Source organism: Bubalus bubalis, chromosome 4 (genome assembly GCF_019923935.1).
Source record: "Bubalus bubalis isolate 160015118507 breed Murrah chromosome 4, NDDB_SH_1, whole genome shotgun sequence".
In the NCBI taxonomy this organism is placed as follows: Eukaryota; Metazoa; Chordata; class Mammalia; order Artiodactyla; family Bovidae; genus Bubalus; species Bubalus bubalis.
Window position 1 is genome coordinate 138,496,632 of NC_059160.1, and position 12,144 is coordinate 138,508,775.

Here is a 12,144-nt window from a genome sequence, read left to right on the forward strand (position 1 = left end):
GTGGGTTGCCATTTCCTTCTTCAGGGGATCTTCCTGACTCAGGGATTGAACCTGAGTCTTCTGCACTGGCACACAGATGCTTTCCACTGAGCCACCTTGTGTATTACAGAGGCTGTTAAATATACATGATCAGAGTGAATACATAATAAACTTCCAGGTCCTGAGCACCTAGCCACTAAGCTGCAGATACATTCTGGGTTCCAGAAAAAACTGTTGAACTAAGTAGTGGCTGGAAGTCATGTATAGACTTTCACAGGAAGTGCATGTAAACCAGAATGGGAATAAAGTCTATAACCCTAGAAAAGTCTGTGATTCCATTATACGAAGAATGAAAGGTGTAGTGTTACTGAAGCCACAGTCAGTATTTGAAGAAGAGGCAGTGATTAACAGTGTCATTTATTACAGATGGCTTAAATAATAAAAGGACCAGGAAGAAACTACTGTACTGAACTATGACTGTCCGTGAGAGCCATAGCGACAGTAATCTCAGCGGGGCAGCGGGCAGGGGCCAACCCGCACTGAGCTGAAACAGGAAAGGGAGGTGACAGACACAGCAAAGAATCATCCTGAGGGCAGGAGTAACAGGAGAGTGGCCAGAAGACAAGATTTGAAGGCTTTGTGAGAAAGGTGGACAAGTCTAAAGTTTGCTCCTATGCTCAGAAAAGAAGCCAGTGTAAAAAGAAAAGTGTAAGGACCAATGTCTATAACGAAGGGAATGATAGATGGACAGATGGAACAAGGTTTCAAAAAGACACCTAGAGGGCAGGCTCTAAAATCTATACACTGGATAGAAAATTTATTTCTACTTAGGAAAAAGGCCCCTTCTCTTTGGTATCAGAAGGGAAAAAAAGCATGCCTGAGATACGAACATGTCTTCATCATCTTCATAACAAAGACCTAGTTTCTATTCTTTACTAAATGTTTTTAAGTGAGCTTACCATTTTATTTTTATACACTCAATAATAATATGAAAGGAGTAAATAAAAAAATATTCACTTCTAAGACTTTCCTGGTGGTCCAGTGGCTGAGAGTCCACCTGTGAGTGTAGGGGCCACAGGTGTGACCCCTGCTCCAGGAAGACCCCACACGCTACAGGGCAACTAAGCCCATGCCCACAACTGCTGAGCCTGAGCCCTAGTGCACTCCGCAAGAGATGCCATCGTAACGAGAAGCGTGTGCACCACACCACAGAAACGCCCAACAGTCACAAAGCCCAGCACAGCCAAAAATAAATCTCATTCTTTTTTTGGTGGTGGTGGTACAGTCGCTGAGTCATATCCGACTCTTATGACTGTAGCCTGACAGTCTCCTCTGCCCAAGGGATTTCCCAGGCAAGAGTACTGGAGTAGGTTGCCATGTCCTTCTCCAGGGGATCTTCCTGATCTAGGGATCAAACCCACGTCCCCTGCATTGCAGGTAGATTCTTTACCAAGTGAACCACCAGGGAAATCCTAAAAGTGAATCTAACTCACTTTTAAAATTGAAAATCCTTTGTGTAAAAAAAAAAAAAAAAAAAAAAGCCAGGTAAAATAATCATACCTCAAAATGAGTATTAAATATCCCTAAATACACTGCAATTTTGAGGGGAATCTTTGATGTTAACTCAGAGGCTGACATTCTGGATAGTACTACTGGGTGTGGTTCAGTTCAGTTCAGTCGCTCAGTCATTGTCTGACTCTTCGCGACCCCATGAATCGCAGCACGCCAGGCTTCCCTGTCCATCACCATCTCCCGGAGTTCACTTAAACTCATATCCATTAAGTCGGTGATGCCATCCACCCATCTCATCCTCTGTCGTCCCCTTCTCCTCCTGCCCCCAATCCCTCCCAGCATCAGAGTCTTTTCCAATGAGTCAACTCTTCGCATGAGGTGGCCAAAGTACTGGAGTTTCAGCTTTAGCCTCATTGTGGTTATTCAACTGTTTTTCCAAAACACCACTATTCTTAAAGTTTCTTTACCTGCTTTTGAGAGAATGCCATTTCCTTTTGCTATGCCAACATAGACTAGAATATTTACAACATCAGAAACTTCAACATGTAGATTTGTTGTTCCTATATCATGATCTTTAGCAGCAGCTACACCTGTGTATAAAATAAAATTTTATTTAACGTAATACTTTATATACCCTACATATTCCTTCCAAAATCAACTCTATGAGGAAGTCAGTTAGTTATAATTTGAGCTTTAGTCTCCTTATTCTAACACCTGCCCACAAAATATCAAATATCCATGAAATATACCATAAAAGTTAATAGAAAATGTAACTATATTTTTACGCTATTGGCTATTAATACCTAATATAAACTGGTCTGCTTCAAAAAATATTTCAAAGAATTATTAATGGAACAGATTTAGTAGAATCTAAAAATGATTAGACAATTTATCTTTGGTCAGAAGTTATTTAAAATTCCACATACTCCAAGCTGATAGAAATGCAAATATGTACTTACCATAAGCACTGCACAACCTGGGTCCTAGATCAGGGCGCACAAAGAACCCCGGTAAATGAGAGGCCAGGTTGAATTTTCCTTCTGGATTACAATATTCTGGCAATGGCAGGCTTTTTAAAAGATCTTCATATCTGAATAACAACAGTGACTTTTTTTTAAGTAAAGATTTACATTCTTAAGTATTTTCAAATATATTATGTTCAAGTTGTTACACTTTCCATAAGGCCTCTAACAGTTAAAAAACTTTTCTTGGCTTCATTCAAACTTTAAATGAATGCATAATATACAGATAAGCAAAGAATAGAAGTGATTCTGACTAAAACTGCAATTCTGCTTCCCTAAACACAGCAAACTGAGAGCACCAGAAGGGAGGTGCCAGCGGGGCCTCCTGTTCTTTGACAGAGCCTTCTCTTCTTTACTGCCCCAGCAAAGACAGTCACATTCTCCTGCTGAGACCACAGAGATTCAGTTCTGTAACTTTTTTTCTTACTTCCTTTTAATTGAGGAAGATACTACTTAAAGCTCCCATTTGTAGTTTATTATCTCACTCCTTGGATAATCTCAGCTCAACCTCAAAAGTCAAGAGTCAAAATAGCCAAGTATAAAAAAATATACCTTGCTGGCATCATAGTCTTGAAGTCTTCTCCTGAAGGGCAGTCTTTCAATTTTAAAACAACTGTTTCTCCACTTTTTGTTTTTTGCCGTTCTATAAGAATGCAATTGATTATTAAAAAGATAATTTTTGCCTTTTTATTTTTATTAATGTTTGAAGAGGAAAGAAAAAACGTAAACTGAATGAATACCTCTTGTTATACAGTAGTTACTTAAAAGAATGCTTTTATTTATGTATTCATATAGTATAAAGATGTTTATTCCTTATGTAGATATTTGCAACATTAAAAAATTCTTTAAAAAAAAACCCTCTTTACAACTGTTACTAAGGTTAAAATGATAATATTATTACATTTTTATTTTTAATTTTTCAAAATGTTTTACACAAAGTATTTAATCCAAGTTTCAAAAGTTTTTGGGGTTGGTTGCCAAAAAAATTCCCCAGGAATATTAATATACTGAATATGGCAGAAAGAAACAATGACTTTTTTTGGCGGGGGCGGTCACTGTATCCCCTGATTTGTGTAATCTTAGTTCACCCACCAGGGATTGAACCTGGACCATAGCAGTGAAAGCCTGAGAACTAACCACTGGCTCACCAGGCTATTTCTAAATGACTTCTTTATCATCAAAGGAAATGAGGGACAGAGACAGGAATAGGACCCAGTCTTTTGATTCCAAGTACTTGTTTCTTTTGACCAGAAAACAAAGTAATACAAATGTTTCAAAGATTTAAACAATGTTAAGTCATATTTCCAATTTATCATTTTGGGAAGACAGGTTTAAGAAAATAGTAAAACAAACAACAACAAAAAAACCAACATACTTGAAACTTCCTCAAAACCATCCCAGAATTCCTTAACATTGGCATTTGAAATAATGCTGTCTTTGCAGTTGAGGAGATCAGCTTGGTGGTCTCCAAAATCAAGACTAATTGAGTCCGCCTTCCACAAGCTAATGTTCATTTTCTTATGCACGCCAGAAACCACTGCAGGCTTATAAACGATAGATAATTAAAAATTAAAATATATACATGGACACTTCAAAAATTTGATTTTATACACAACATACAGAAAATAGTTAATGTGTTGAATTTATGGACTAATTAATGACAAACTGTGAGAATTAAAGCAGCTTTTAAAAATAGTTCCTGACCTGGAAAGATGTTCACAATATATTTTCAAAGAGAAAAAGTGATAAGAGAATGCCATGTACTGGCAGAGTACACTGTCATTTTTGAAAACAATAATTATAATATGTAGTATTTTTCAGGAAAGAGTCTGAAAGGCTACACTAAAATTTTCATTTTTAAGCAATTTAATGTTTTCATGTTTTCTTTATGATTCATTTCTATAGACAAAACATACCTTGTACATATGTAATAAGATTTCTAAATATATAGTCTTTTGGATTAAAACAAATTATATCCATTTTGATTTTATATCAGTTAGAATACACATACATTCTTTACCTCTACAAAGATAATGACAAGTAAAAATATTAACCACCAAGCACAACAACAATAAATTTAAAATCTATGACTGATTCCCTGAAAGTCAATTGGTTCTTTGAAATCACATGAATTCCAATTTCCTCCAGACTCTCTAACCCAGAAACCAACAATTGAAGATTTGAGGTTTTAAAACTCCAATGCCGATGTCAAAAAAAGACCTCTAAGGCAATCTGATGCACTATTCTTAGGTGTTTTTTTTTTAATCCTTTAATAAATGAAGTAAAAAGAAAACAGAAAGTTGTGACTTGAAGAGTCTCTTGTAACAGATATTTTTACATACTCTTAAAACACATAAAATAAGTCTGAGGAGCCATAAGTACAGAATAACCTCAAGCTAAGGTTGTTATCACAAAAGATATGTCAAAAACATAAAACAAACACTACACTAAGAATAAGAAGTTAACAACTTGGGTAACTGCAACATTAAAATTCCTTTCAATGGGCTAATATATCCAACTATAAAAACAGGTCAACTATTAGATAATTAACTATGGCTGATCATTCACATATATTAATTTCCAGACCATACTATGTCTATTCAGTAATACTTCTATCCAGCCTTGTAACATTCCTTATTACAGTAACCAGCAGCTTGGGAAAAGTAAAATTTAAAAAATATATTAGAATATTCTCAAGCAGAATTCTTAGGTTACTATCATCATCATCTTCCTGAAATACTGAAAGCCTTCGTAATTTGACCCCTTGCCTCTAGTCTTATTCCAATTCAACTTCTAATCTGCTTTGCTGTGTTATTCTATGTTGATCTGTACTACACATGAAATACAGCCAATATTTTATAACAATCACAAATGGAGTATGACCTTTAAAAAAATGTGAATCACTGTATCGTAACACCTATGACACATAACATTGTACATCAACTATATTCCAATTTTTAAAAAGTCAACCTGATTACTTTGATTCTTCAATTAAAACTGTCATCTATAGGATAAAGTTCAACTCTTGAGCATGATATAAAGGTCCCTCATAATTATAACTAAACACCTCATTTCCCCATCATTACCCCACAAAACTCTTACGTCAGGTAATCAAAGCTACTGAACAGTTCCTCTAACACCTGATCCTTTTTATTTCCAACCTCCCATCCATCTAGAAAATTCCTGAGACAACATCAATTTAGACTACCAGCCCTTTTGAATTAGTACTCTAGCTTAGCCATTCACTCTTTTAAGTTTCCATAGTACCTGAAACAAAATTCTTAGCACATTTAACATACTTTTACAAGTATTTATTTATGAGGCTGTTTAAGCCTACACAAACTTAAGTTGTCTAAATTGCAACCTAGCAATGACATCAGGGATTCAAGGCAGAGCCAACCAAAAAAATATGTATTAAATACTGCGTATATATTTTTTCTGGGGTGAGGGACCAAGCTATCATCAGATTTTGCAAAGGACTAGTGACCTAAAAAGATTAAGAATCACTGTATTAAAATGGTTCTTACTCATTTTTACATAACTTATTCATTTTTATACTGTTATTGGCCAGCACAAAGACTAGATCTTACTAGGTACTCATTAATTATCTACTGAATGAAAACAATGAAGTAAAATAGCAATGATGTTTTCCAGAATGCAAGGAAAAAACTGAACAGAACACTAAGTCATACAAATTCCTAATTTGTGCACTAATGTAGTAAATTACCACCTGAAATGTGTATCAAACATTATTATGTCAAAACTGGTCAAACAGAAAATAACTTTTATTTGAGTAGAATTAAATAATGGAGTTTCTCATTTAAGATTTGATGAACTAACTTATAAATAAATGTCCTACAGTCAAAGGCAAAAACATCTACACTTATCAGTTCAAGAAAAATGCTTTCAGTATTAACATTATAATAGTAGATATCAATCTGTTAACTGGACTAAAATACAATGTAAAGAAAGGAAGGCAATACTAAACTTTGTAAATATATGACTTGATTAGAAGTCTGCTCACTAGCAGACTGAAACTGTAACATCAAATAATCAGTGCTTCCCTATTAATTAATAAAAATCTGGCCAAAAAATAAAAACTCAGAAATAATCATTCTGATAACTTTTCTGATATCTTCCAACCCAAATGTGTCAAGATTATCTTTTCCTTTTCTCTTTAGTCCTAAGGAGAAAACCATTTGTCCTATTCAACCAGCTTCAGTTCCACCCAGAGCATACTAAATGAGCTTAAAATACTCACTTGTCCATATTTCCAACACTCTTTGAAAAGCTTCCAATTATTAGTATTTTTATAATCTTTAAGCCACAGAATATGCTTCTCACAGATCCAAGAATGTGGTATATCACTGTACAATTTGTTGTTTTCATCCATGGCAGATTTTCTGCTTTCTTTGGGTTCTTCTTTGAACTCTGATTTTACATTTATCTTAGAGGCTTTATTTGGTGGAATTTTGTTTTCAACAACTGAAGCAATTATGTCATCAAGAATGTTTGGCATAGTCCTTCCACTTTTACCACTCTAATAAGAAAAAAATAAATATTTTAAGCAGAAATGATTACATTTGGAAACCTCTGCTTTAATGTTCCATTAACATAGCAAACACCACCACAAACAATATATCTGGCTTCAAGAATCCAGCCAATGGATTTGGATCTCTAGTGCCTACACTGTTCCTGACGATGGTAAGCAGAAGTTGGGTGGTCTCCATGGGAAAAACTGTGGGATCTGCAGAAACCTGAAGTGTGGTCTTTCTTTCTTTTATAACATTTTAGGATCAGGGTAGAGGGAACAGAGATTAGGAAGACTCTCCCAACTTTTAAAAGGTGCTAAAAATTTGTGTCTACCTATGCAATTATTCTGTTTTTATTTTCTTTCTGGTGAAAAAGCAAAAATTGATGTCTAAACATTTTAAGTAAGAAAAATTGCATTCGCATCCATCCCTCCCCCTCACCCCCAACTAGATACATGGTTTTCAAATTTTGAAGGAGTATCTTAGGGCGATTTTGGAATCAAAATATCCCTCCCTCAACTCTTTTCACCTGGAAAAGAAAATCTCTGGATTTTAAGTTACCAGAATTATAACGCAAATAGGAACATGCACAGTAATTTGGTATATTTGATTGCATCTGCATCTGCATCTATTTATTGTGTAGTTCACAGCAAAGACCCCAAATCTAAATTTAAGGCCCATATGAAATACAAAAATCTAGCTTCTCACTCACGGGGGTTCCCATTGAATAAACTGGTGCAAAGGCAATGCCAGCATCTGTAGAACCCACGCGTAGCTTGCCAGCAGTTGTGGTCAGCAAATCTCGTAATGTTGAACCTTGCTCATTATTCTGGGATACAGGAGGTGATGTTCTACTATTTGGAGAATCAGGATCATCTTGTTCTCTCTCTTCTTTTATTTGCTTTTCAAGGGCAAATTCTTTGTTTTCTAAAATAAAACATTTTTTAAAATGCAAATAAAATTAAACATGCTATTAAAGTACAGACAAAGGGAGTCTACATTTTACAGCGAGAGATGAAAGCACCAGTGATTTAAGCACCTGGGCACAAACCAGAGGACGGGTGAGATCCTTCAGGAGTCAAATGGTTTGAATATGAGAAGGCCTTCCTCAGTGTTTTAGACATGAAGTGAGTTTGCACCTGTCACAAATGAAAATGCTATAGCTAAGACAGGGACAAAGTGTAGATAAGTTACAAATCTATTGCCCTGGTGGCTTTACTGATGTGCTCATCTACAGATGATTCTGTACCTAGCTTTGATATGATCACAGGAAGTTGAGTTCCTAGTAAGAAACATGTTTTACTGACCCTAAGCCACAATGCAAGCAAAAGACAAAACTAAAGTGTTCTAAGTGGACAGCAGTACATTAATGTATAATAGTACACTGTTGATTAAAAATCTTCTATCAGACGATAAACTAGATTTACCTTTTTTTTCCTCTCTGGCCTTTTGCTCTGCAAGATCTGCTAACCAGTGCAGGGGTGACTGGGACTCTGGAGGAGTTAACTTGCTGTCTGTGCTCACATCACTCCCTGGACTGCTGCTGCCATTACTTTCAGGCTTCTGAGGGGTACTTTGCTGCTGAGACTCAGGCATGCACAGAGAAATTTTATTACTGTGATTAAGAACATTCTGTAAAACCTACAAAGGTAGAACAGTTGAATTTTAAAAATACTATCTCTTCAATTATTCAGAGTTAAAAGTAGAGATTACATTTATACAGTAACATAGGAAACATAGTTTACAAAGCATTAAATCCTGAAGTGGATTTCGAATATCAAAGTTGATTCCTTTAACCATGCAGTTTACTTGAATAGAGAATTTTCACTCACTTGAGACACACCATTCATAGGAGAAAAATTTCCAACTTGTATATTCTGTTTGTTAGTACAATGACAATGGGATTTAATACCATATTTTTCTCTAAGAGTGTGCATCGCATCCAAAAGATCTGTCAAAACTACAAAATATAATGGTTAATTAAAAGGTTATCATTAGTTGTTAAGATTATAAAAATTTTTTGTTTTTCTTGTGTCTTTTCACTTTTTTTCCATTTTTCCTTTATCCCTTCTATTTCAGGTTAGATCATTCAACCAAATTCATGTTCTCTATTCTTTCCTCTTTTACCTCTATAATGAAAAATCAGTATGCTCAAAAAAAAAAAAAGGGGGCAGAAAAACCTGTAATAAATAAATTGAATATACTCTTTTTCATTACATTCTAGTTCCCCTCAACCCCACTTTCTCAGCCAAGCTGCACAGCTTGCAGGATCTTAGTTCCCCAACCAGGGATCAAACTCGAGCTCCCATGCAATGGAAGCATGGAGCCCTAACCACTGACAACCAGAGAATGCCTAGTTTTCTCCATCTAAAATAGTTCCTCTATGGCTTTCTTCATCACTGGGTTTGGGCTTATCCTGCAACTATTACACAGAGGATTCTAAGAACAGAAAAAGAACAATTCAAGATTAGATAAACCTTATTTCTTCATTCTACTACTACTACCTACTTCTAAGTAATCTGGAACAATGAAGAACTGTTAAACAAAGTCATTAATGTATATTTATACTTACCAGAACCAGGTATAATTTGAGTTGGCATCAAATGTTTGTGATCATGAGGCTGCCCCTTCACACACTTCATCCAAGCATACAATTCTTTATCTGTAAGATTATAACATGTGTACTTTTATACCAATCATGGGTTTATAATTATAAAATTGATGCTATATATAAAGAGCTTAACAATTATATAAAATGTCAATGATAGGCTTCATATGTTTGCTTCTTAAAACAAAAATAACCAAACAAACATTTCTACTATTCTGAGCATTTTATAGCAACAAGATATAAAACATATGAAATGTTACTAGCCTTTTCTAAAATGACTGTTCTTTAGTCTCATTAAGGTATTGAGGTATTAGTCACCTCAATATTTCCTGTAGCTAATTTTTTACTCTTAGCTATTTGTGGCAAACAGGCTTTAGGCCTGATCTTGGTACTTTAGACTTGTAAGTTTGAGGTTATTGCCAACCCATTTTTTTTAATGCGTCAAAGACATAAACCATCAGAAGACATGTAAAAAGCTTCAACTTGACAGACAGTATTTAATAGCTATTACTGCAACAAGGCTTCATACCTGGAGTAGTCAGTGTTCACACATAGCATGAGGCATATTATACACAGGAAAAGTTCAGCACCCTGATCTCAAGATCTTCTCTATAAAACTAATGGCATAGATAACTACTTATGACATGGCTGTAAGAGCTTCAACAAATGTTAAAAAGCTCATTACATTCAACATAAAAAAAATCTAGAACTATTTCACAGTAAGTTTCAGAAATAAAATTCAAATCCAGACAAAAACTTAAGTGTTGACTTTCCCTACAAAACCTACATAGTAACTTTAAATGTTCTCTACTTATATTTTAGATATTTAGGTTAGTTACCACTATATAGCTATAACCTGGTCAGTGTGAGCTTACTGCAGTATTTATCAGTGAAATAAGGAGATATATAAATAAAACAAATATATATTCATATATTCATAGACACAATACAACTCAAGGCAAATAGATTATACTTGTTGACTGACAGACTATACTTTCAAAATTAATAAAAAATTAATAAAAAATGCACTATGGTATCTGACAGCAACACAACTTAGGTTTATTATATATACACACCTTATCTTGTTTAAGAAAGGAGTCATGCTTACATATGCATACAATATAAAAAATACATTAATTTCTTTTTAATTTGGCAAAAGGAAAATGAAAGTAACATGGGACCAGTAAAAAAGGAATGGAGTTTTACAACAGTGCAGCTAGTTCTTCTCTCAACCGAAAATATCCAAATAGATTCTTAAGGTTCTGAAGATACTTAACGGCCTACAATGCATTCCTTATTATAGCTTTACACAGGCATAAGATACAGATCACAGAAACAACTAGCTGTGGAGCTCTCCCACTTGCTTAGGGTTCTTTGGTAAGTGCTGGGTATGTAAGAAAAGGGGTGAGGCTTTAGTAGCCCTATCACTCGCAAAGCCACTGATGGCTAAATCACAGTTCATCTGACACACCACTTTGAAAACGAGCTGCCTGCAACGAAAATGACATTCACTGCTTTTAGATTCTGAATAGTCTACCATTAAATGTGATTTTACTTCTAATACTTGCACAATTTGAATCCTCTCATTAAGATTAGACCCCCAAAACCTTCAGGTTACTAGTATTTAAGTAGCTACTTCCTTAATTGTCTTGGATAAACTTTTTCTAAAACACTTGTACAGCAGGAGAAAAAGGTAAAATTAGTTGCTTTCTTTTTAAAACTTTCTAATATCTTCCAGCAGGAAGAACACTGTTTTTGTGCCATTTTATTTTTCTAGAATTTTAAAAAATTCATTTAACATATAATAAAGACTTTTTCATTTTCTAACTAGGGATAAACAGTGCTAGTGGCAGCATATTCTTAAACATTTTGATTTAAGCTTTATGGACCAACTTTTAGAAAAATCAATTCACTCTAGCAAGTATTCAATTGTGACTTCGTTGCTTGACTATGTAATTAATAGGTCCTCTAAGGGAGTTCAGGCTCTGACACAGTGGACTCTGAATGCAACAAAGCCTAACCTAAATTTGGGCTACATTAAGAAAATATCTACCTGAGAGAGTGGATCTACTAATCAAACTAAAAAGGTGTAGATTAGTTTTATTTTAGAAAATCTGGCTGTTTCAACAAGCTGTGGTTAACTTTTTTTAAAAAATAGGCTTCACAAAATTTCCTATTATATTTGTAATTAAGGAAGGCAGGGAAAAAAGACTCTAATTCATCTAATTTTCCAGATCAGTGGTCCTAAAGAAAACTATCTTAATAAAAAAATTTCAATTTAGATGAAGCTGTAACTAACCTCTAGAACTCTTCCTTTCCTTTGCCTTGTAACAATCTAAGCAGACCACAAATCCACATTTTTGGCAGACCCAGTGAATGTTGAACAATGTTGCTTCACATGCATCACACATCTCCCGGACTCCCCTCACTGCTCTTTTCCAGGCAATTTTGGCTGAAATACAGAAAAATAAAAATTTAAAGGCAAACATGC

At 34.8% G+C, this 12,144-nt stretch overlaps 1 protein-coding gene across 11 annotated transcripts in view; it reads right to left on the reverse strand.

Moving 5' to 3' along the window:
• The window catches only part of JMJD1C (jumonji domain containing 1C), a 317,595-nt gene that overhangs the window by 16,304 nt on the left and 289,147 nt on the right, over positions 1-12,144 (reverse strand). For all 11 annotated transcript variants that reach the window (XM_025285105.3, XM_006054761.4, XM_006054759.4 and 8 more), the window contains 10 exons: positions 11,953-12,105; positions 9,618-9,707; positions 8,878-9,005; positions 8,473-8,686; positions 7,758-7,972; positions 6,775-7,053; positions 3,889-4,057; positions 3,066-3,156; positions 2,451-2,581; positions 1,959-2,081 (listed from right to left, as the gene is read on the reverse strand). In XM_025285105.3, the coding sequence (XP_025140890.3) occupies positions 1,959-2,081; positions 2,451-2,581; positions 3,066-3,156; positions 3,889-4,057; positions 6,775-7,053; positions 7,758-7,972; positions 8,473-8,686; positions 8,878-9,005; positions 9,618-9,707; positions 11,953-12,105 (1,593 nt within the window). The remainder of the gene's footprint in view (positions 1-1,958; positions 2,082-2,450; positions 2,582-3,065; positions 3,157-3,888; positions 4,058-6,774; positions 7,054-7,757; positions 7,973-8,472; positions 8,687-8,877; positions 9,006-9,617; positions 9,708-11,952; positions 12,106-12,144) is intronic.